Source organism: Oncorhynchus gorbuscha, linkage group LG01 (assembly GCF_021184085.1).
Source record: "Oncorhynchus gorbuscha isolate QuinsamMale2020 ecotype Even-year linkage group LG01, OgorEven_v1.0, whole genome shotgun sequence".
Lineage (NCBI taxonomy): Eukaryota > Metazoa > Chordata > Actinopteri > Salmoniformes > Salmonidae > Oncorhynchus > Oncorhynchus gorbuscha.
Window position 1 is genome coordinate 85,472,821 of NC_060173.1, and position 24,947 is coordinate 85,497,767.

Sequence of the window (24,947 nt, forward strand, 5' to 3'; positions counted from 1 at the left end):
ACATAATCTTCTTCTGCAACATTTTATCACAACTGATATCCATCCACACTATTAAGCATCACTAAATGTGTTTAGGGCCTATGTTACATGTGTTGCATGTTGTACGTTTTTCTTTTTTTGTGTGTGTGACTAGCAGGTGAGTTTGGGAGGACACAACTCTCATATCTTTCTCTCTATGATTACAGGTTGGAGGGGGTCATGAATGACTGAGATGGGACTGGGAGGCTCAGTTGAGAAGGGCGTTCTATCTATCACTTAATGAATCAGTGAAAAGGGAAAGGGGGATACCTAGTCAGTTGTACAACTGTATGCATTCAACTGAAATGTGTCTTCCACATTTAACCCTTCTCTGAAACAGAGAGGTGCGGGAGGCTCCCTTAACTCAACATCCACATCTTCGGTGGAACAGTGGGTTAACTGCCTTGCTCAGGGGCAGAACGACAGATTTTTAACTTGTCAGCTCGGGGATTCAATCCAGCAATCTTTCTGTTACTGGCTCAACGCTCTAACCACTAGGCTGGTTGCGCTGCCATTCTTCTATATATGGTTGTCAGACTGTGTGTTTAAAAAAATGTCTGTGGTTGTTGTGGTGTACGTGGTTATGCTCATAGGATGACTTTTAAAGGTGAGACCTCACCTTCAAAATCAACTTCAACATACAGACCATAGGTACAACACTCACATTCAGATGTAATCAGGAAAATATTTAACTGGTATCAACATGGCATTCAGATAAAAACGTAATGTATTGAGCTGAGCATAAGTTATTCTCAACAGAAAACCAAGAAAGTTCCATAAGTTATTTTCAACACAAACACCTCATGCTTATTTTTTAACTAAGTCTTTAGCTGAACAGTCTCATTCTCTCCTCTAAATAGATGTGTTGAATGTTGTGGTTGTAATAAACAATAGACAATTCACAGTTGACTCCCCAATCAACACAGTTCATCATGTCACAAGAAAAAATAAAGGATTGGTATGTAAGGGTTCAGGACACTGACGGTGCTGGATGAGGTTTTTTGTGAACACTGATCTAAAGTCAGTGCTGCAACTACCCCCAAAGGTTAAGGTACATATTCAGGGAATATGAGCAGTTCCTAGATCAGTGTGTTTAAGACAGTTGAGCCAGCTAGGCCTATATATAACTGTACAGATTACTTATTATGACATTGATCTCTGATTTGCGATGTTTTCGAATGGCTTCTCACTGTTCCTAGCTGTTACTATTTTTACTCAGTTTTAAATCCCGGAAAAGGCTTCTGAAACGCTAAAAAGCTGGAGACCAATGGGTGAACCCGGGATAGGAGGTCCTAGTGCGCGAAGCAATCAGAACGCGCCAAAGGCGTGGCTTTAGCGGCATGGTTTGTTTGCGTCATATTGAAGCTATCCAATCCGAAACTTCAGATGTTAGACACCGCCAAGATTGGTTTCAGACTAGGACGGTGGAAGGTAACAGCTGAACACGAATCTCGAGCTAACAGCTAGCAAAGGCAATAGACTTGGGTGTTTATTGATTGAAAGGGGGGAATTTATACATTTGACATTCGAAAGGGATATTTGTCTATCCAGTGATCTCTCCAAAAGATAGGCTATCTGCTTTGTAACTTGGAGGTAACTTGTTATGTTAGCAAGCTAGCTAACCACTTGCTACTGCTAACTAGTGCTTTGACCGCGTTGGCCAGTTTGCTAACGTTGGCTAATTTACCCAACCGGCTAAAATTGCAAGACTCGTACACCTAGCTATCCATTATGGTTATCAAGCCCACCAGTTGACCATCAAAATATGAATCGCGTTATTGTAGTTAGCCAGTCATAGCTAATATAACGTATTTACTTTCTCTTGCGCGTTAGTGTCAAGTTATTTTTTATGAAATATTTCTTTGTCATTGATGGTTGCAGATTTATTCCTACAATATAACGTTAGTAGGCAAAGTTTTGTCCTAGCTTGCTAGCTAACAGTAATCTTCTAGTCTTTGCCTACCGACCAATTACAACACGTACGACAGCTAGATTACAGCTAGCAAACTAGACATTTTAGTTATTTCTTTTACCATTTACGCCCGAGGCATCCGAGCGCTATTAATGTAATTCATAGTTATTCGCTCGGTGGCTAGCGATGTTACTTGGAAAAGCATCCATTTTGAGATTGAGACATGATGGACCAGAAAGCTGCCTAACTAATTCGTTAAGGTCAAACTAGGCATGTAGACATACCTCATGCGTGGAGTGTTGAATTGCTTAGAAGCTTAAATTCATTATTTCAGAATCAAGATAATTTGACGTATAGTTTTGTTTCCTGTTTGGCGATAGGGATTTAGACCTCCTCTTCCTCTGTCCTCGATGCCAACAAAACAGCCGTCGAAGAAGCAGACGAAAAGAGTGCACTCGTAAGTGCATATCAAATTAAATCTTTAAATTGTTTGGTAATTCCTTATTGCAAATGCATGTGTTGGCTTTTATTATTATAATGCACGCAGGATATATTTGAATCCGTTTTCTTATAGTTACACAATCTCAAGTGCATTTGGAATAGTCTCAATGTGCCTCTAAACTAGCTGGCCTGTAATATCACTAACGCTAACGTTAGGTGGGTAGCTTGCTAGCTAGTTAGCATCAGTTTGCCCCTTGAGTTAGCTGTCGCAGAGTGCTGGATAGAAACAAATTAATGTACAAAGTAATTAGCCAGCCAGACAACGTGCATTGTTGAAGCTGGCTAGCAATTTCTGCTCTGCCTCGTAAACTTCGTGGGGAATCTCGGGTCTAGGACGTGGTCAACAACACCTACTAGGCCTTACAGTTTGCATGATAAAAGTTATGGTAAGATATCAGAAATATAAAAATGAGGACGTTTGATAGATATCACAGGTGATCGAACTCATCACTTTGAAATATGCAATCGAAATTGCTTTCCAAAGACAATTTAGTCGGCTAGCAATGTTTTTGTTCAGGCTATAGCGATGTAGCCAGCTAGTGCTTTTGTGCAATATATTGCTTGCATACTAGCGGCCTTGATTTTTGATCAATAATGCAATCTGCTACCTACCTTTGCAAATATTTCATGTACAATATGCAGTTCGTATACATGTGCAATAGTTCACCTGTGTGACATTCTCATGACACCCGAGGCTTAACCAACTCGGGAGGGGAGGAATTTCCTGGGTAATGTTTTATTTATGCTCATTTATGTTGATCGTTTTTTGCTGAATTGCTCCCCATACCAAAGTCGTCCTGCTTTGTCCAATGCATTCTTGGAATTATTCAGGTTAAAGCCAACTTTAAATGGGTAGTTTCCACAGTGTACTTTTTTGCATGGACAGCTAAAAATCCAGCTCTCGTCATTGCATTACACACTCCCCTGCTGTATCATGGTTGTTCTGTTTCAGGGAACTCGTTGGTGACATCAGAGCTTCCCTTTCTCCAGACAGAGCCTTACTTTGTTCCGACAGGATGATGGCCAAAGATGTGAGTCTGATCAGAGACAACCAGATGCAGTATACTTCCACCTTGGTCCTGGGGGACTTAGACATTTGAGAGATTCTATAGAGACCAGCTGTTGAGATTTTACTGGAGTAGATGTTGATGGTGTCTTCCCCACAGGTTGGTCTGATGGAAACCAATGGAGAACTGAAGGTTTTTATTGACCAGAATCTGAGTCCTAGTAAAGGTGAGCAAAGCACAGTGTTGTGCTCCAGAATACAGATCAGTGTCATTCAAACCTTGTCTATGTCCGGTATATGTCCTCAACTCAACAGCAGGGGGCAATAAGACTACACAGAAGTTTCTAATTTTACTCCGCTCCCAACTTCTGCTCGTCTTATTACTGGCTTCCATATCAGACAGTGCAGGTGTTCTAAATATCTGTGTACCCGCCAGTAAGTTTGCATCCCATAGGGCCTCCTGCCTGTTCTCTGTAACAATCTACCTGGGGGAACTGGATATGAAGAGGCAGCCATTTTGTTGACAGTGGTTCCAGATTACCTCTTTGACCCTAGTGTTTACTCTGCTCCTTCTTAGGTGTCTTGTCTCTGGTTGCCGTCCATCCTGCATCCATCCCTGTGGCCAAACAACTACTGCCCAAAACACTGGGGCTCTCCAATGTCAACATTGCTCCACACATGGTGAGTGTGTCTGTCTACCTTCGCTATTTACCCGAATGGACAGAAATATACTGCAATACGGCAGGGGGGGCGGCAGGATAGCCTAGTGGTTAGAGCGTTGGACTAGTAACCGGAAGGTTGCAAGTTCAAAACCCAGAGCTGACAAGGTACAAATCTGTCGTTCTGCCCCTGAACAGGCAGTTAACCCACTGTTCCTAGGCCGTCATTGAAAGTAAGAATGTGTTCTTAACTGACTTGTCTAGTTAAATAAAGGCAAAGTAAAAAAATACAGGCATATCACAACCACATACTTGATGACAAAGTATTTTATTTTGAGACCGTGTGGTAGATCGCAGGTTGATATTTGCTCTCGCAGACAAGGTAAAAAAAAATGTTGTTCTGCCCCTGAACAAGGCAGTTAACCTACTGTTCCTAGGCCGTCATTGAAAATAAGAATGTGTTCTTAACTGACTTGCCTAGTTAAATAAAGATTTAAAAATAAAAAATGCAAGCTCACCACTTGCGTACACTTGGCCAAAGCGCTTCACAGCTACAATCTATCAGTTTATAGACAAGCACACACATACTTCATGGTCTCTAAGCCCAAACCATTAGCCTTGTGAGGTGACCGGGGATGAGCTTAAGCTGATCAACCTCTGCAGTCAGCAGGATTACACACCATCCCATTACATACATGAGAATATATACATGGAGGGAATCAGTTTAGGTATCACCTGATGGCTGGCCAGCAGACAATGGAATAGATTACTTACCTGGCCTGTCTCCCGTACTTCATTTGAGCAGGAAGTTCTCTTCACCTCAGAGAAGACTCACTCCACCACAGGCACTTGGTATATTATGAGTCAGCGGCATAATGCTCTTTCCATTTCTTATGGTCTTGTGGGAGATACACCCACCCATAAAACATTGATATACAACCTGACACTGATATCCAGGGGCACTCCAACTCTCAGACATGATTTACAAAAGGTGCATTTGTGTTTAGTCGGAGCGCACACTGGATACTCGGGCCGAGGATTCAAGCGTTGTGGGCAGTCAAGCATCCAAGCTAACATTGGTTAGCTACTTCCAGACACAAATGAGAGAGAACCTCACTGACCATTTTACTCGCCATAGCAGAGCTGTTTAGGCAGTTTTCATGTTATCCAGAGCTTTGGTGACTAATTGTGCTGCTGGCAACAATTTAATTACCTGTTTTTGCTGACGTTTACTGACACCGGCCATATTCAATGGGTGTTGAGCACTTGTAAATTCATCAGTTATTCTGCGCTCTGGTACTCAGATGAGAGTGCTCTGAAATCAGAGTATATAGCCAGAGCGAATTTATGAATGCACCCGAATGTCCATTGAGAAAGCCCAATGACTATACCACTTAGTTAAGCTAAGAATGATGGGAATAAGTCAATTATTGTTGTGTAGTTAGTTAGCATATAGGTAATATACTGGCAAGTTTAATGTATCAGTAGGCCAACTAACTTTAGGTAGCTAGCTAACATACCGGTAGATACTTCTGTAGTTATATGCTATATGGTTCATAAGGATAGCTATAAAATTGTCAGACATAACATGTAAGTTAACCCATTTGAAAAGTTTATTACTTTAATACATTACTTAACATTTGTCGTAATTCGTTAAAGCAATGAATTTGTTTCCGCCCTCGTTGGACTTCGGCTGCATATATTCTTCAAATCTGAAAACGTTGTGAAGCCACACCCATTTCCAGAATTGCATTATGGGCCCTAAAAGCACTGAAATAGTGTCCACTGCTTGTACACTTCGTATTTTGACGAATGTGGTACGACATCCGGGAACTTTTGGCACACTAACTGTATCCATACTATATACTCAATTTACATCGCAAATAGTATAGTTAATGCAGTTAGTATGAGTATTTGAACACAGGTCATGTGTTCTCTTTTTAAGTGTGTGAGTTTGACAGTTTTTTTTTCCCCCTGTCCTGCTAAGCATTCAAAATGTAACCAGTACTTCTGGTTTTCAGGGAAAATGTATGAAGTAAAAAAGTACAATATTTTCATTAAGTATGTATTGAAGTAGAAGTTGTCAGAAATATAAATGGTTAAGTACAGATACTCCAAAAAATGACTTGAGTAGTAGTTTGAAGTATTTTTACTGAAATACTTTACACTGCTGTTTGAGGGTCCGCAGTGGCTCGCCGGTCTGCGTACCCACATCCTCCCTATCTTGACAGCGGAGAGAACAAATTTAAGTTTATATTCATTTCTGGCAATGATACACATTTTGGCATCCGGTGGAGAGAAATGTTTGCATATGTTATCAGGAATGGAATAGGAATATATACATATAAATATATGGATGCAAATGAGCAGTGTATGCAAGATGCAAATGATGGTATAAAATACAGTATATACTATGAGATGAGTAATGCAAGATTTGTAAACATTATTAAAGTGACTAGTGATCCATTTATTTAAGTGGCCAATGATTTCAAGTCTGTATGTATCCTCACTGTTAGTGATGGCTGTTTAACAGTCTGGTGGCCTTGAGATGGAAGCTATTTTTCAGTCTCTTGGTCCCAGCTTTGATGCACCTGTACTGACCTCACCTTCTGGATGGTAGCGGGGTGAACAGGCAGTGGCTTGGGTGTTTCTTGTCCTTGATGATCTTTTTGTCCTTCCTGTGACATCGGGTGCTGTTGGTGTCCTGGAGGGCAGGTGGTTTGCCCCCGGTGCTGTGCAGACCCGAACCACCCTCTGGAGAGCCCTGCGGTTGTGGGCAGTGCAGTTGCCGTACCAGTCATGCTCTTAATTGTGCATCTGTACAAATGTGTAAGGGTTTTAGGTGACAAGCCGAATGAAGATCTTAATCTGGTAACACTGTTATAGAGTAACTGTGCCAGCCCTAATCACAATGTCCTCACCGTTGATGATGGCTGTCAATCATCGTTGATAGACAATTCAATCGTATTGTCGCCCAACCCTACACTAACCGTTTCAATGATGTATGACTATGATGGTCTGTTCATATTGATGTGTGTTGTAGGTGTATGTAAAGCTTGCTGCAAAGCAAATGACTCTTTTGGATTATAAAGCTTCTAGTACTCTAAAACTGAATTGGTTGAGCTCTCCCCCTCCCCCCTGTAGGTTATTGGTACGCCCCAGAGGCCCAGTGTTTCCAGTGCCATACTGGTGAACAGCCCTCACACACCCAGCTCCCAGTTCCTCACACAGAGCCAGCCGGCCGACGCGTCGCCTTGGTCATCGGGGTGAGTTTAGTTGATTTATTCTGTGTGATATGCCAGTGTAGTCTAGAAGTATATAGCTCTGTTTAACCACCTTTGTCCACAGGAAGCGTGGTAAGAAGGGGGAGAAGAATGGAAAGGGCCTGAGGCATTTCTCCATGAAGGTGTGTGAGAAGGTGCAAAAGAAGGGTGTCACCTCGTACAATGAGGTGGCAGATGAGCTGGTGGCGGAGTTCAGCGCTGCAGACAACCACATCTCCCCCAATGACTCTGTGAGTTTTGCAGCTGTATGCACAATGCACAGGGCTCTTCCTCAAAACAGCCTGGGGAAGTCTTTGAGTTCACTTTCTCTGAGACATAATTCTCTGACATCAGACATTGTCTGAATTCCTAATTGTCATCACACTGTCAGACAGAATTCTCTGTTGTTGCATCACTCTTAAACTCCTCTGACAGAACTCCTCGTTATGACATCACTCTCTGACAACCATCACGTTTTTCAGCCTTAATCTTAGACAAAACAAATCTCTATGACATGACAATTTCAGACACAACAAACCTACTTAGGAAATTAAGTTATGACATGGAGGTCTTCCTCGAGCCTAATTTATGTCCACTACTTTTGCTTTTGGTGTTCGGACTTCAAACATCAGCTGCCATCCTCAGTGTTCCGCTTCATCCACCTTGTAAAGTCTTAAAGACATTTTGGAGTGCGGACTGAAGCGGTTGTTTTCGCTCATGCTAAAACGGAAGTAGTAAATTAGGCTTCAGCACACTGGTTTCATTATGACAAATCCACATGATCATTATGACACCAAACCCAATGGAAGCGTTCTGCACACCCAGGAGTCAGAGATTAACCCCTTCCCCCTCTCCTTGTAGCATGTGTATGACCAGAAGAACATCCGTAGGCGTGTGTACGACGCACTCAATGTGCTTATGGCCATGAACATCATCTCTAAAGAGAAGAAAGAGATCAAGTGGATTGGTCTGCCCACCAACTCGGCCCAGGAATGCCAGAACCTAGAGGTGAGTCTAATATATACACTGAACAAAAATATAAACTAAACATGGAAAGTGTTGGTCCCATAATTCACCAGCTGAAATAAAATATCCCCCAAATTTTCCATACACACAAAGTTTATTTCTCTCAAATGTTGTGCACAAATTGTACATCCCTGTTAGTGAGTATTTCTTATTTGCCAAAATAATCCATCTACCTGATAGTTGTTGCAAATTAAGAAGCTGATTAAACCATATGATCATTACACAGGTGCACCTTGTGCTGGGGACAATACAAGCCAACTCTTAAATGTGCAGTTGTCACACAACGTCACAGAGGTCTCAAGTTTTGCGAGACTGTGCATTTGGCATGCTGACTGCAGGATTATGCAGAGCTGTTGCCAGATAATTGAATGTTTGTTTCTCTACAATAAGCCTCAAGTTGTTTTAGAGAATTTGGCAGTACAACCAACTGGCCTTACAACCGCAGACCATGTGAATGGTGTTGTGTGGGAGAGCTGTTTGCTGATGTCAACGTTGTGAACAGAGTGCCCCATGGTGGCGGTGAGGTTATAGTGTAAGCTACGGACAACAAACGCAATTGCATTTTATCTATGGCAATTTGAATGCACAAAGATACAGTGATGAGATCCTGAGGCCAATTTTCCTGCCATTCATCTGCCACCATCACCTCATGTTTCAGCATGATAATGCAGCGCTCCATGTCGCAAAGATCTGAACGTAATTTCTGGAAGCTGAAAATGTTCCAGTTCTTCTATGGCCTGCATACTCACCAGACATGTCACCCGTTGAGCATGTTTGGAATGCTCTGGATTGACTTGAACGACAGCGTGTTCCAGTTCCCGTCAATATCCAACAGCTTTGCACAGCCATTGAAGTGGGACAACATTTTACAGGCCACACTCAGCAGCCTGATCAACTGTATGCGAAGGATGTGTCATGCTGCATGAGGCAAATGGTGGTCACACCAGATAGATACTAACTGGTTTTCTGATCCAAATCAAATTTATTTATATAGCCCTTCGTACATCAGCTGATATCTCAAAGTGCTGTACAGGAACCCAGCCTTAAACCCCAAACAGCAAGCAATGCAGGTGTTGAATCCACTCCCCTACCTTTTTATTAATTGACCAAAATATGCATATCTGTATTCCTAGTCATGTGGAATCCATAGATTAGGGTCTAATTTATTTAAGTGGATTGATTTCCTTATGAACTGTAAATCAGTCAAATCTTTTTAATTGCATGTTGCTTTTTTATTTTTGTTCAGTGTATATGCACAGTGCATTCAGAGAGTATTCAGACCAGTTAACTTTTTCCACATTTTGTTACTAAACAGCCTTATTTACAATGAATGCCTACCGGGGAACAGTGAGTTAACTGCCCTGTTCTGGACAGAACAACAGATTATTTAATTGTCAGCTCGGGGATTCAATCCAGCAACCTTTCAGTTACTGGCCCAACGCTCTAACCACTAGGCAACCTGCCACCCCTCTTCTTGGGTTTGATGCTACAAGCTTGGCAAACCTGTATTTAGGTAGTTTATCCAGTTCTCTGCAGATCCTCTCAAGCTCTGTCTGGTTGGATGGGGAGACTCGATGCTGTAACTCAATACTGTAATCGCTGACAAATGTGCTAAAACAAAATACTGAGTAAAGGGTCTGAATACTTCTGCAAATGTAATATTTCAGCTAATTCTTTTAATAGGAATTTGCAAAAAAATGTCTAAACCAGTTTTTGTTTTCATTGTCATTATGGGGTATTGTGTGTAGATTGAGGAGAAAAAAACAATTTAATCAATATTAGAATATGGCTGTTAGGTAACAAATGTGGAATAAGTCAAGGGGTCTGAGTACTTTCCGAAGCCACTGTGTATATACACACACCTGGTACACCATGAACTCTCTTCTCCCTCACCCCCCTCTTTTCTAATACGCTCTCACACCCTGGCTGTGTTCTGCTCTTCTGTAGGTGGAGAGACAAAGGCGACTGGAGAGAATCAAGCAGAAGCAGTCACAACTCCAAGAGCTTATATTACAGGTGATCAGCTTCCCTCCTGTTACAGGACTAGCTTGCCTCCTGTTACAGGACTAGCTTGCCTCCTGTTACAGGACTAGCTTGCCTCCTGTTACAGGACTAGCTTGCCTCCTGTTACAGGACTAGCTTGCCTCCTGTTACAGGACTAGCTTGCCTCCTGTTACAGGACTAGCTTGCCTCCTGTTACAGGACTAGCTTGCCTCCTGTTACAGGACTAGCTTGCCTCCTGTTACAGGACTAGCTTGCCTCCTGTTACAGGACTAGCTTGCCTCCTGTTACAGGACTAGCTTGCCTCCTGTTACAGGACTAGCTTGCCTCCTGTTACAGGACTAGCTTGCCTCCTGTTACAGGACTAGCTTGCCTCCTGTTACAGGACTAGCTTGCCTCATCGACAACAATACAATCACTGATAAAGGCAAGCATATATAAGACCACAGGTTGTCTTAAAGGGGAGATCAGCAGTTGCTACATACCTTTTTTTAGACTTAAATTAATATGTACCCATGGATTCTTTAAGACTATGACTTAGGAATGCCTCAATAGCTTAGCTGAACTGCCGTACCCCATCAGAATCCAAAATATAAGCCTTTTCTACTGGTTAAAAAAACTATCATTTTGATATCATGTCCATGCATCCATAGCTTTGTCTGAATTTGAGTTGTTATATTTCTCGAGCCCCATCCCTCAGCATTCTACCGAAACGACAGTGGTGGTGACAATGCTTTATTGTTTTAACTGCCGATTGGCACTTTAACATTCTTCTAATGTTCTATCCATGATCCTCTCCTGCAGCAAATAGCCTTTAAGAACCTGGTGCAGCGGAACCGACAGACGGAACAGCAGACCAACAGACCTCCACCCCCCAACTCTCTCATCCACCTCCCCTTCATCATTGTCAACACTAGCAAGAAGACTGTCATCGACTGCAGCATCTCCAACGACAAGTGAGTGACTGTAATATTTCAGTGTCTGTGTAAATTGATCATCAACTTAATTCATGTAGACATTTTTATTTTGTCCCACAGAATTTTCACCAAATAGATTTTCATGTAAATGGCCAATTTTAAAATGTAAATTTATCAGCCTCCTATCCAGTGTGACTGGAGGAGCAGAGCAATTAGCGTTAAGTGCCTTACTCAAGGGCACATTGACAGATTTTTCACCTAGTCAGCTCAGGGATTCGAATCAACTACCTTTCGGTTACTGCGCCAATGCTCCTAAACGCTAGGCTACCTGCCACCCCCCCCAATAAAGTTTCGTATTGAGGCAATGGCAACACCCTGCTCAATTTTTTCCAGGATTGAATGTTTTCATTCATGTTCTAACCATGCCATTATATTCACCTCTTTACTTTCCTTCTCTTCAGGTTTGAGTACCTGTTCAACTTTGACAGCATGTTTGAGATCCACGATGACATTGAGGTGCTGAAGCGTATGGGCATGGCCTGTGGCCTGGAGGTGGGCAAGTGTTCCCCGGAGGACCTGAAGGTGGCACGTAGCCTGGTGCCCAAAGCCCTGGAGCCCTACGTCACAGGTCAGAGACTATAGGGGTCAGGGTTCATAGTGCATGCTTAAATTTCAGCCATAGGTCAAGTCATTGAGCTCCACATGATCCATATCAAGGTAAGTGAGATTAATTGGGCATGAAATACTCAAACATGTTGCTAATTTGGTGTAGATTGGTCCTGTTTGGTTCTCTCTAAGGTATATATGTGAATGTGTGTACTACTGTCTCAAACAGAGATGGCCCAGGGCCCCATCAGTAACGTCTACATCACTGGAGGATCCTCCACCAACGGGGGGCGCCATCACGGCCAGGGCAGGTGAGTCTCTCTCCTACTGTTGCCCTAGTCACACGTTCACATAGAGGGAGAGGAAGAGTTACCATATTTCTATCTCTCTCTCTCTCTGTAGTGACAGTGGTGCAGATGGTACCCTGGCCTCCAGCTCTAATGACTCTCACTACAGCGGCTCCCGTGTTGAGACCCCTGTGTCGTACATGGGGGATGATGACGAGGAGGATGACTATGATGAGAATGACGATGAAGATTAACCTCCTGCCACTCCACGCATTTCTCATCTCCAACATGCAGTCTGTCTCTGCATCTCTCTCTGTATCACTTTCTCTCAAGGGCATTGAAGAATGTTTGAGTATGGAGGCTGTGCAACCCTCTTCTCAGAGCGGGGTCCTGAATCACATGATAGCCAATGGCTCTCTGGGAAGTGTAGTTTATGGCTTTGGCACTGCTGCGTCCTTTCTGTGTATTATCACCCTCTTCTTGGCAAGCCATCCCACCTGAGAATAAAGCTACAACAAAAAATCTTCCAGCCAACTCATTGCTGTTGGAGAATGTATAGTGTTCCTTGTGTGTGAAATAGTTATCTTTATTATGTTTTGATTACGTTGGAGAGACTCAATGGTGAACCACTGTTTCAAGATGGCTGCCAGTGTAACTGCACCAGACCGCTTGCTCAGAGACATTCACTGGATCCAAAATGGCTGATTTAGTTGCCACAACGCTAAGAAAGATTGAAACTGCCCTTTTGAAAGTGTGGACACTATTTTGTTATACCTCCCCTCCCCTGCTATTTGTGGCATTGATTTCAAGCAGAGAATTTGTATCTGCTCCCCACAGTTCTGTAGGCAGCTGCTTTTCTGCTCCTTGTTTTTGGAGCGTTTTAGCAGCGACTCAATCCCTCAGACCCTGTCACACCGTGGTAGTGTTTACAAATGACTGGCACCAGCGAAGAAAATAACTCCTACCCACGCTAACTATAGGACAATGTTAGGCTTTATTTGTGAAATGTAAACGGATCCTGTGAAGATTGTAGTTTATAGCATCCTTTACAGGTCAGTGGCGGAAGGAAGGCCTGGACATGATCGATGTCTCAAATATGTGGGTTGTGTAGGTCTCTATGGACTCACTTCGAAGATCGCCTTTTTCAAACTGAACAACCCATGTACTGATTCTTCCAAAATACCTTTTCTGTAATCTAATATAAGTTTGAAAATTAAATATAGAGAATGTTTTAACAAGTTGACTTCAGTGAGCGTTTTGTGCGGTTTTATAACTTCTAATCTGAAAAGCAGTTGGGTTGTATTTTCTCAATTGTCTTCAATAGCTGAACTAGGACAGTAAAACTTCAAATGTGTCAAACCTATTAAATCCAATGGGAAATCTTTGTTAATTAACTTGCAGTTTAATTGACTGCATTATGATAATGGTGCCCAGGGTGACTATCCTGAGCTAAATGGCAAGTGTCTTCACTGACATTTTCAACCTCTCCTTGTCCTTGTCTGTAATACCAACATGTTTTAAGCAGACCACCATAGTGCCTGTGCCCAAGAACACCAAGGTAACCTGCCTAAATGACTACCGACCCGTAGGACTCACATCTTTAGCCATGAAGTGCTTTGAAAGGCTGGTCATGGCTCACATAAACATCCCGGAAACCCTAGACCCACTCCAATTTGCCAACTGCCCCAACAGAGCCACAGATTATGCAATCTCTATTGACCTCCACACTTTCCCACCTGGACAAGAGGAACACCTATGTGAAAATGCTATTCATTGACTACAGCTCAGCTTTCAACACCATGGTGCCCTCAAAGGTCATCACTAAGCTAAGAACCCTGGGACTGAACACCTCCCTCTGGAACTGGATCCTGGACTTCCAGACGGACTGCCTCCAGGTGGTAAGGGTAGGGAACAACACTTTCGCCACACTGATCTTCAACACGGGCACCTCGGGTGCATGCTCAGTCACCTCCTGTACTCCATGTTTACTCATGACTGCACGGCCAGACACAACTTCAACACCATTAAGTTTGCAGTTGACAACAGTGTCAAGGCCTGATCACCGACAAGACAGCCTATAGGGAGGTCAGAGACCTGGCCGTGTGGTGCCAAGACAACCTCTCCCTCAATGTGATCAAGACAAAAGAGATGATTGTGGACTACAGGAAAAAGAGGACCGAGCACGCCCCCATTCTCATCGACGGGGCTGCAGTGGAGCGGGTTGAGAGCTTAAAGTTTCTTGGTGTCCATATTACCAACAAACTAACATGGTCCAAGCACACCAAGACAGTCGTGAAGAGGGCACAACAACACCTATTCCCCCTCAGGAGACTGAAAATATTTGGCATGGGTCCTCAGATCCTCAAAAGGTTCTACAGTTGCATCACTGCCTTGTATGTCAACTGCTCTGCCTCCGACTGCTGAGCACTACAGAGGGTAGTGAGTATGGCCCAGTACATCACTGGGGCCAAGCTTCCTGCCATCTAGGACCTCTACCAGGCAGTGTCAGAGGGTCCTAAAAATTGTCAGACTCCAGCCACCCTAGTCTTACTGTTCTCTACTACCGCACGGCAAGAGGCACCGGAGCTTCAAGTCTAGGTTCGAGAGGCTTCTAAAACAGCTTCTACCCCCAAGCCATAAGACTCCTGAACACCTAATCAAATGGCTACCCAGACTATTTGCATTGTCCCACCCCCCTTTACACCACTGCTACTCTGTCATCTATGCATAGTCACTTTAATGACTTTACATGTACATATTGCCCCACACGTTGACTCTACCAGTACCTCCCTGTATATAGTCTTGCTATTGTTACTTTACTGCTGCGCTTTAATTACTGTAATTTCTTATTCTTAGACATTTTTTTAAACTGCATTGTTGGTTAGGTGCTCGTAAGTAAGCATTTCACTGTAAGGTTGTATTCGGCGCATGTGAATAATAAAATTTTATTTTATTTTATTTGAATGTGTGAGCGATATGATGGAAGAATTGAGGGCTAGAGGGAGCCATAACCGTGTTGCTTTCACCTGTCTGAACCTTTCATTTCCTAGGGCTAGGGGCCTCTCCGAAGGGTCCAGAGCTGTCCATTTTAGACTGTGCATGTCTCCCCTATACTTCGCTGCACCACTGCTTCTTGTTCTTTAGATAACAGGTGCTACTCCAGCCACAGGGACTGAATACATTATCAGCTTGGGCTCACTCTCAGCCTGTGGTATTAGGGAGTTAGTGGATAAAGGCATTACTGTCTGAAGGGTGTTGTGTGTGTGTGTGTGTGTGTGAGAGAGACCGATATAGCGCTCAGGAAGTATGCCTTGGGACATGAGGAGGATCTTCTTGTGTCCTCTGTCCTGCTGAAGGCACTGATCTTTCTCCTTCCTATCGCTCCCTCTGTTCATCTTACCCTTCTCTAATCCTCCCTTTCTCTAACACCTTTTACTCTCACGTTTGAACTTCTTAATCTCACTCTTCTCACCCTATCTTTCCTTCACCATGCTCTCTGAGTGCTGCAGGCAGCCCCTCTCCCTCCATTGCCATGCATTTGGGCAGCCTGACCACGGTGGTTGCCAACTCAACCTACATCAATGCCCGTAGCAGCTTCGATGGCTCAAACCTAGCTGCTTTGTCTGACAACATGTACCCCACCTGCCTCAAGCTGCCCCACATCAGTGTGTGAGGGCATCCAGGAAGCCCTGGACCTGGCCTTCTAGTCAGTCTGCGTGGAGCAGCCCATTGGCAAACGCCTCTTCCGCGTGTTCCTTGAGGCTGCTCCCGAATCTATGGTCCTTGCTTCCTTTTGGCTGGACATTGAGGAGTACGACTTAGTAGAAGGCTCAGACCGGGCCCAGAAGGCTTTTAGTATTGTCCAGCGCTACCCGGAGGTTCTACTGTCCATTTCTGACTCCGGAAACGGTGAACTAGGTGGAGGGCCTCTTTGCCCAAACACTGACCTCAGTACTTGGCTACCTCTAGGATACTCCCTCCACCTTTTTTCCTGGAGAGCGTGTTCCTGAAGAGGTTCCTTCAGTGGAGGGGGGGGGTTCAGAGAGGTGTCTGCCTGTCAGATGAAAGCCACAGGAAATCTGTACGCCTGCATGCAGCTCAACAAGAAGAGGCTGAAGAAGAGGAAAGGCTATGAGGTGTGAGTAGAGTGTCTTTAGTATGCCCCACCTGAACTGTAGTCTAGTCTCCTGATGTTTACTCTAGTTGTGGTCCCCAACCTTTTGAGTCAAGATCTCCTATGCAGTCAAAAAGCAAGCTGAGATCTACAGCTAAACATTTTTTTTTAACAAACTAATAAAAACAGTTTTGTAAGAATGAGGTTTGTGCAGTAGCCCTAATACCTTGTCACAGCATATTGGGTATATGCCTGGCCTGACGATATTGTTCTTCTATACAGACCATATTTCAAAACTCGAGCTTTGATAACAAAATAGATCAGTTGGTGCAGCACTTGCGAGGCAAAGCTGAGCATAAATTGAAATCATTTTCTAATTTAATTTTTACTGGACTAATTGCGTCTGATGGTCATGGTGCGTTCAAGACAACTGGGAACTCCAGAAAAAAAATAGTTAAAATCATGATGTTAGTGAACTTCAGGTCGAAGCTCTAGAAAGATGCTGGAGTTTCTGATTTGGATGACTCCTCAAAACGATTTCCCCCACTCGGATCTCATTTATTTCCGAGTTCCCAGTTGTCATTAACGCTCGGAAGTTGGAGATTTCCGAGTTTCCAGTTGTTTTGAACACAGCAATAGTCTCAACGGAGAGAGCAGCTGAGGTTACGCATCTCACGGGCCCTTCTCTCTCCTAGACTGACCAGAAAAAGGGGCCACAGTCTTCCACCTGATGGCGAAACTCAATTTGCACCGCATCTGCCTCAGGCACAAATTAATGTTGTTCCTATGACCAGAGCAAGTGAAATACTCCTCGATATTAAAATAGACACGACGAGCTGGTAATACTAATAAAAACGCATGGCTACTCATTCCTTGAAGTTGCAGCGCGAGTGGAAGTAGAGAGAAGTGCGTTTTGTAATAGTGTTGAATAGAACATAGACATGAACTCACTCATAAAAACACAAGCTCTTTGCTGTATTTTTGACAGTCTCTCTTTGGTCATGGTTTTAAAACGTATTAAATCTCACGGTGGCGAGTATCAAACTTTGTTGTGGCCATGGTCGTGGAAGCTGGAGGTACTGTGATTTGAGCTGTCTGATTGGCCAGCGCTATAGCCACAGTTCTCGTCCGTCGGATAGGCTGAGTTCATCTTTTCAGACACAATAAATGGTTCACAATGGGAACACTTTGCTTCCCCTGTTCACAGGGCTTCCGAATCAAGAGCACCTACCAGCAACTTGGGAAAAAGGGTCACAAGCCTTTGTGCCTTTTATCATTGGCTTTTCTACAGAAATGTTTGGTGATCGACTAGGAAGGAGTGCCTTGAAGGTTGTCCAGTCAATCGGTGACCACTGCTGTAGTTGACGTGTGAGAGAGAAGATACTATCTAAAGGGGGAACTTGGTTAATTACAGTACAGTATGCTTCTGTAGACCATTAATGCTAGATCAGAATAGGATTGTAAACACAATGACTAATGACATGGAGGGTTGTGCTACAGTGTCTCTGCCTCTGTGACTGTTAGAACCCACTTATCTGGAGTGGAAATGGTTATGTTCATGGAAGCAGTTTTGATGTAGGCTACAGTACCTGTTCTCCAGTAAGTGATGAGGAGATAATGGTCTTAATCACTTTAGCCTCTGTCTTGGCCCTCTGCATTATACATTGTCATGTTTGTCACCCTCCTCTGCTTTAGGGGGCGATGGTGGAGAAGAGGATCCTTGCACCAGGGTTCACAGTCACTTCATTGTGTTGCTGGCCTAGAATACTCTGTCTGGTTATGACCATCATGAATGGAGGTGACCTGAAGTAAACGCATGCACAAAGCACATACCCACACACACTGCAGGAACTATCCTATTTGTTGTTTCTTGTAATAGATCTGTAACATGTTTGTTCTCGTACTGCCCCAGATACCACATCTACCTGATAGATGAGAACAACCCAGGGTCTGAGGAGCCCAGAACCTGTTTCTATTCTGCTCCGATCATCCAGGGCATGGAGCACCTCCACCAGAAGAGCATCCTCTACAGCATCCTCTACAGAGACCTCAAACCTGAGAACGTCCTCCTGGATAATGACACTGATACAGTTATGTACACACACACACGTTGACGTGATGCTTTGTGATGCGATGTTGTCCTTAGGTAATGTGCATTTCTCTGACCTGGGTATGGTGGTTGAACTAAAAGTGGACCAGACAAAAAGCGAAGGCTATGCCGGAAATCCAGGTCAGTCTCACCTGCCCGACCTCATTATCTCACAATGGGTCTCACGTTTAGTGTCTCCAAGAAGCGCCACTCTCTCTTGTGACTGACCTTTGACCTCTGCCCCATGGGTTTAATGGCCCCGGAGCTGCTGAAGGGGGAGAAGTATGACACCTCAGTAGACTATTTCACCCCGAGGGTCACGCTGTTTGAGTTCATGGCCGCCAAGAACCCGTTTAGGGAACCAGGGTAGAAGGTAACCCACTCTATCCTGCCTCCCTTTCATGTCTTAACTCTTCAAACTGATGAGTGTGAAGGCTAATCCGTTTAATTCAGAGGTCTCCAATTCTGGTCATGTTGTAAAGCCACTGGAGTCTGAAGGCTTTTGTTCCATCTCGGCACTATCACACCTGTTTTATCATTCTTCATTCATAGCCAATGATTATTTGAGCCAGGTGTGTTAGTGCAGGGCTGGAACAAAATCCTGTACACCCAGTAGCTCTCTTGGTCCAGAGTTGGGCTATGACTTTGATGTAATGTCTTTAACCTGCAGTCGTCTTCTGGTTAGGTAGGAAGGAAGAGCTGAAGGAGCGTAATCATGACTGGGACGGTGGTCTACCCAGAGACATTCAGTGTGAACGGCAAGTCCATCTGCTCCGGGCTGCTGGAGAAACAGGTTGACCAGAGACTATGCTTCAAGAACGGCGCCTGTGACGAGATCAGGGCACAACCTATTGAAAACCTGTGTGGTGTGCTGAAGAGGAGAGTCCACAAGCGAGGACCAAGGACTCTGAAGGATCTGAAGAGTTTCTGTATGGAGGAATGGTCTTAATTCTGTCTTATCTAACATTATAGGAGACTCAGAGCTGCTATCGTGGCAAAGGGAGGGTGCACAAAGTACTAAGTGCAGGGGTGCCAATAATTGTGACAAATTCTTTCATAAAATAATTATTTCATGACTTTTTTAATTTATTTGAAAATGTTTAACTCAAAGGATCGATTCATATGATATTTTCAGTGTAAGATCAAGCTGATAAACAACAATGACATTTTTTACAGCCATTTTTGTTCATATTTACCTAGGATGCACTGTATATAAAAATGAGTGTTTAGCTTCTTATTAAACTAGTCTGTTTTCATGTTTAGTGGAAAAGTGTTTGACCATTGTTGTATATGGAGGTGATACTGTCTTGTAGAGTTTTGACATTAACTTTATACAGTAACTTTCAATATACATGTATCTGTGGTGATGCCAATGCAGACTATGGAGAAAGGAACACATTTTTCACACTGTATTGCAAAGCAAATTTATTAACAAAACATTTGTCACTATCAAATATATGAAGAAAAAAAACACTGTTTTTTTGAAAAGTCACATGGAGTTTCTGCATGACACATTGTAAATATAATGTAGCTCACAGGAATGTAATTGAAACACACAATCTGCTTTTGTTGTCTGTCTAATATGCTGATGAGGTGAATGTTCCCATCCCGAGGATGACTTAGCACCACAGAATGGGCTCCAGGCAGTCCGTTCTCTGTAGTGAGCTAGTGAGCTCCTGTTTCATCCACGGTGGAGAACAACCTCAATCTCTTCTTTCTATTTCTCACCTCTTTTCCTTGAGTCTAGCTCCTATCCTCCCTGGTCTCTCCATCCCTCTTTCTCCTTCATTTCTCACTATCCCCTCCACGTCTATCCTCTCCCTCCTTTCCTCCCCCTCACTCCCGTGCAGTGGCCTTATAGATCCTCACGTCCCCCTCCTTCAGCTCTGTCAGCAGCGTCGTACTAAAACAACTCTCAAAGCTCTCCTTAAACCTCAGGTCTGACTGAAACCTCACCTTATTGGCCCACAGGAGCGTGGTGCCACTTGCTGGTCTGCAGAAGTGGCGCATGGTCGCCAGCAGCTCCTCCAGGTAGTCGTGGTGATACACCACATCGGCTGCCAGAACATAGTCGTAGCGACAGGAAGTGCAGGGGAAGTCTCTCTCGAGGTCTTGACCCCAGGTGAGGGCCCTCACCTGGGGCGTGTAGCGGCAGCGGCTCTTGGAGTTACGAGAGAGGTTAAAGGTCAGGTTGGGAAGGATTTCGGGCAGGTCGGTGGCCGTTACCCAGGCTCCTGGAAAACAGGACACAAAGGAACAATCAGTCAAATCAATCAGTTTATCAAACCATGTTACCAACTGACAGACTCACCCAGTAGACTGGCCAGTGGCCACTATACAGTTAGGCAGACTGACTATGAGACTGAAGGACAGACTCACCCAGTAGACTGGCCAGTGGCCACTATACAGTTAGGCAGACTGACTATGAGACTGAAGGACAGACTCACCCAGTAGACTCGCCACAATAGACAGTAAGCCTGTGCCTGCCCCGATCTCCAGAACTGCTTTATCCAGGAGATTCACCTGCTGCCGGTTATTCGCCAGGAACTGACTTAGAGCTACCGCCTACACACACACACACACAATCATCATCATCATCACTACGATCAACTATTGCACAATGATTGTCAGTAAATCCAGATCAGTCAATATGAATTACGTGCACTGCGTTTACATTTTTTCCTTGTAAAAATGGGTTTCTATCATCATATTCCACTGTCGGTGTGCATCTGTAGAACTCACCCCCGGCCAGATGAGGGCGCCGTAGGAGTCCAGAGACTCTCGGATGCAGATTTCATGACCAGCAATGAAGAAGGACTCTTTTCCCAGGGTGTAGTAAACACTTTGCTCCCAGACGTTCAGTCTGTCCAACGCCTCCCTGGCCATCTGCTTACAGTCAGACACCACTGTAGAGAACAGGACCACAATACAACCAGGAATTCTACACCACACTGGATGGCCAATATTTTAATAATCACTATTACAGTACACAGGGTCACAAAATAAGACTGACCATTACACACAACCACAGTTCGAACAATGAGACAGATGTTTCACAGGATGTATAAATCTGAAGCATCCGGGTGGCATTTCCACTCACCACCAAATTTGGTGATGAGAGGAAGCCACGTGGCTGGCAGTGGGAGAAGAAGTAGTCATCAGCAAAGATTGTGCTAGTAGCAAATGTGTGAGTCTTAGTTCGCATTTTCTTCTACACTAGATCACAGTCACCATTCCTTACTGTTAAGGTTAGGAAACCACTGCTTGCCTTCACCTGTTGTTCCATTTTCCATTGTCTCTTCTTCGTCCCTGTTCTCACCAGGCTCTCCATCTGTCCTTTCTTTCTTGGGAACCTCCTGGTCAGACTGTTTGGCTGTAGAGTAAGTCTCCATCGCCACCTTGTGCTTGGACTGGGCAATGGTGAGTCCGCTGCTCCCCTATCTCCCCTGGGTCTGGTTGTCTGGGTTCTGGCCCAGAGAAATACTTATTTATAATCAACCGTCAGCAGCATGCCACTCACGCTCTGAAAGGGAATACATCACCGACCTCCCTCAGCTCCATGCTCTTACAGTTGATCTTCTCCACACATACAATCACCAGACTTCACATCAAAACATTGTTCGCTAAGACGGTGTTTGTAAGTATCAGAATGGAGCATCATTAATACAAGTTAAGTTATAATGTAACAAGGCTTTTACAGACACGTTAATCTCCACATACTAATGTCCAGGAGGCTTGCAGATTCATAGACTCATGCTCCAGAGAAATTAATCAAGCTGAATGAAATTGAGCAGAATGCGTGAGATAAGATGGGATGATGTACGATATGTAATACAGACCTGTGTGAGGTGGTGGTCTCTTTCTCTGTCTTTGTGACTGACCTTCTGCATCCTGTGTTTATAGCTGGCCAGCATCCCTTTAAATATGTCCCCAAAACACAGAGCTATAATTACGGAAGGGAGGGAACGTCAGACTAAGCTAGTATGATAGAGTGACAGTCTGAGAGAACGGGAGACAGATATGCTGCCTAAAGCCAGACCCCCACTTTGACTAAAGCCCTCTCCACTGTTCACTGATCCCACTGACATGGAGCCAAGTGAAGTCACCATTTTCAGAGATGTTTATGTGTGTGTTCCACAGGAGGTTGATGGCACCTTAATTGGGGAGGACGTGCTCACGGTATTGGCCGGAGCAGAATCAGTGGAATGGGATCAAATACATGGATCCCAGGTGTTTGATGCCATTCTATTTGTGCCGTTCCAGCCATTATTATGAGCCGTCCTCCCCTCAGCAACCTCCACTGGTGTGTGCGTCCAGGTTAGTGTAGAACCTAAGCGGAGGATAACTTTCTGCTAGTCTAAATGAAACAGCGGACTTGGCAACACAGTGCCCAAACCAGGGAATGGCCAGGGCACTCTGGTTCGGAGGTCACAGCGGGAACTGGTGTCCGATATCAGAGGGTCACTCTTCATGTATATGTTGAGACTTCGTTGTTCTCACCTGTGTGTGTGCGTGCTTGCGTGTGCGTGTGGTTAGCTTTAATGAAATGAAATCCAGCAGTATCTTGCAACCCCCGTTCGGAATGTTTTAGAGCCTCTGCATTGCAATACCCTCCTCCACTGAGTTTGGAAAGCATGGTTTGATCCCATATCGACCATCTGCAGCCCGTTGAAACCAGACTTATGAGAGTATGACAATAATATGAGATATGGAGCAAGGACACACTTAAGGCATGCCTGCCGTGGTTACTGCCTATGGCTCAGATTACACTATACACTTTGTGGAAGTCTTATGAAGTTAGTGTACTGTGTGACATTAGTTTGTGGGGTCAAGTATCACTGACCCGGACTTGACCCCCTCTCCTCCCTGTCAGCACTGAATGAGTTGGCTCTCCTCTCCTGTTTCTCTCACCACAATTGACTCACTCTCTCTCTCTGTCTCTGTCATTCATCTCCCCGGCCTGTATTCTCTCTCTTCCACCATCCCTCTCTCTCACCTGCACGGATAACGACACACAGACTAGAGCCAGCTGACACTTACAGATGAGAGGATTTCTGAGTGTGTAAATCTATAAGCCAGGCTCGTTGTCATGTAAATGATATTGCTCAATATCAAAACACTCATACCAGTCTAAGCACAGGATAGTTAGATTTATGTTAGACAATAAGAGGGTTGTTTGATTGGTGATTATGTACAGGAGAACAGAACAGCCTGTTTCAATGGCTTGCCTCTTTTATGAGCAGATTCCTCCAAAAATGGATCAGAGGATTCTGATTTCCTGTCACTCCGCTGGATAATAGCTGATCTGGAGAGGCTTGGAATACCATGTTAATATGAGTTAATATCATTCCCTGTTGTATCCAAGAGAGACAGGTGAGTAGAATAGATAATGGGACTGTACTATGTGGGAGATGTAGTTGTAATCTTTATGATCATGCTTGTTTGACTTACAGTAAACAGTTGGTTTGGGGTCAGTGAGACTATGGCAATGGATGTCTGGTGAACAGTTGAGAGGCTAGAGTATGCCAAATATGGATGGGCCTATAGCTCATGTAGTTTATGATTGAGCGTTGATGGAGTGGAGTCTAATCCAGCCTGTGTGTGTGTTAGTCAGGCAGGCTGCAGGCTTATTCATTCTCATAGCCTCTGGAGAAACAGGTGTGTCTGGGCTTAAAGAGTGCACACACGTCCACAGTAGCAACAGCTGCAGAAGAAGTTTCATTTGAATGGAATACAAAAATACTGGTTTAATACAGAGGGACTGTTTCCCAGACACAGATTAAGCCTACCCATAGGAGAAAAAATAAATACATTTAAATATATTTAACGTCACATAAAATGTATTTAATTTCCCTGCCTTATCAATCTACACACAATACCCCATAATGACAAAGCAATAACAAACTATTCAAATTTTTTGGAAATGTCTATATAAAAAAAATGAAAAATCACTCTTACATACAGTTGAAGTCGGAAGTTTACATACACCTCAGCCAAATAAATGTAAACTCAGTTTTCCACAATTCCTGATATTTAATCCTAGTAAAAATTCCATGTCTTAGGTCAGTTAGAATCACCACTTTATTTGAAGAATAATAGTAGAGAGAATGATTTATTTCAGCTTTTATTTCTTTCATCACATTCCCAGTGGGTCAGAAGTTAACATACACTCAATTAGTATTTGGTAGAATTGCCTTTAAATTGTTTAACTTGGGTCAAATGTTTCAGATAGCCTTCATCAAGCTTCCCACAATAATTTGGGTGAATTTTGTCATATTCCTCCTGACAGAGCTGGTGTAACTGAGTCAGGTTTGTAGGCCTCCTTGTTTGCACTCGCTTTTTCAGTTCTGCCCACAAATTGTCTATAGGCTTGAGGTCAGGGCTTTGTGATAGCCACTCCAATACATTGACTTTGTTGTCCTTAAGCCATTTTGCCACAACTTTGGAAGTATGCTTGGGGTCATTGTCCATTTGGAAGACCCATTTACGACCAAGCTTTAACTTCCTGACTGATGTCTTGAGATGTTGCCTCAATATATCCACACAAT

At 43.8% G+C, this 24,947-nt stretch overlaps 2 protein-coding genes and 1 pseudogene across 6 annotated transcripts; 2 read left to right on the plus strand and 1 right to left on the minus strand.

Annotated features, from left to right (window-relative positions):
- Positions 1-1,380: 1,380 nt before the first annotated feature.
- tfdp1a (transcription factor Dp-1, a) lies at positions 1,381-13,439 on the plus strand. Of its 4 annotated transcripts, none has more exons than XM_046363827.1 (13): positions 1,381-1,449; positions 2,311-2,387; positions 3,384-3,462; positions 3,598-3,664; positions 4,015-4,118; positions 7,241-7,362; positions 7,445-7,610; positions 8,221-8,367; positions 10,333-10,401; positions 11,191-11,342; positions 11,765-11,931; positions 12,139-12,220; positions 12,312-13,439. In XM_046363827.1, the coding sequence occupies exons 1-13, from the start codon at positions 1,405-1,407 to the stop codon at positions 12,448-12,450; spliced, it is 1,416 nt and encodes a 471-aa protein (XP_046219783.1). In that variant the 5' UTR covers positions 1,381-1,404; the 3' UTR covers positions 12,451-13,439. The 4 variants fall into 4 exon arrangements, with proteins under 4 accessions (XP_046219783.1, XP_046219802.1, XP_046219792.1 ...); XM_046363836.1 differs by lacking the exon at positions 1,381-1,449 and adding an exon at positions 1,473-1,611; XM_046363846.1 differs by lacking the exon at positions 2,311-2,387 and having other exon boundaries at positions 1,386-1,449.
- Positions 13,440-15,561: 2,122 nt separating this feature from the next.
- On the plus strand, positions 15,562-19,548 carry LOC124048365 (annotated as a pseudogene).
- Positions 19,549-19,813: 265 nt separating this feature from the next.
- LOC124021437 (protein-lysine methyltransferase METTL21C-like) lies at positions 19,814-22,300 on the minus strand. Of its 2 annotated transcripts, none has more exons than XM_046336692.1 (5): positions 22,239-22,300; positions 21,674-21,866; positions 21,142-21,305; positions 20,847-20,964; positions 19,814-20,633 (listed from the first exon to the last, which is right to left on the minus strand). In XM_046336692.1, exons 2-5 carry the CDS (start codon positions 21,789-21,791, stop codon positions 20,236-20,238), a joined length of 798 nt encoding a protein of 265 aa, XP_046192648.1. In that variant the 5' UTR covers positions 21,792-21,866; positions 22,239-22,300; the 3' UTR covers positions 19,814-20,235. The 2 variants fall into 2 exon arrangements, with proteins under 2 accessions (XP_046192648.1, XP_046192617.1); XM_046336661.1 differs by having other exon boundaries at positions 21,641-21,866.
- Positions 22,301-24,947: the final 2,647 nt, after the last annotated feature.

Coding starts and splice junctions, on each gene's coding strand:
- tfdp1a (XM_046363827.1), top strand. CDS start 1,405: ATGTTAGACACCGCCAAGATTGGTTTCAGACTAGGACGGTGGAAG. Junction 3,665..4,014: donor GAATCTGAGTCCTAGTAAAG/GTGAGCAAAGCA, acceptor GCTCCTTCTTAG/GTGTCTTGTCTCTGGTTGCC. Junction 12,221..12,311: donor CGCCATCACGGCCAGGGCAG/GTGAGTCTCTCT, acceptor CTCTCTCTGTAG/TGACAGTGGTGCAGATGGTA.
- LOC124021437 (XM_046336661.1), bottom strand. CDS start 21,791: ATGGAGACTTACTCTACAGCCAAACAGTCTGACCAGGAGGTTCCCAAG. Junction 20,965..21,141: donor GCGCCCTCATCTGGCCGGGG/GTGAGTTCTACA, acceptor GTGTGTGTGTAG/GCGGTAGCTCTAAGTCAGTT. Junction 20,634..20,846: donor TATTGTGGCGAGTCTACTGG/GTGAGTCTGTCC, acceptor CCTGTTTTCCAG/GAGCCTGGGTAACGGCCACC.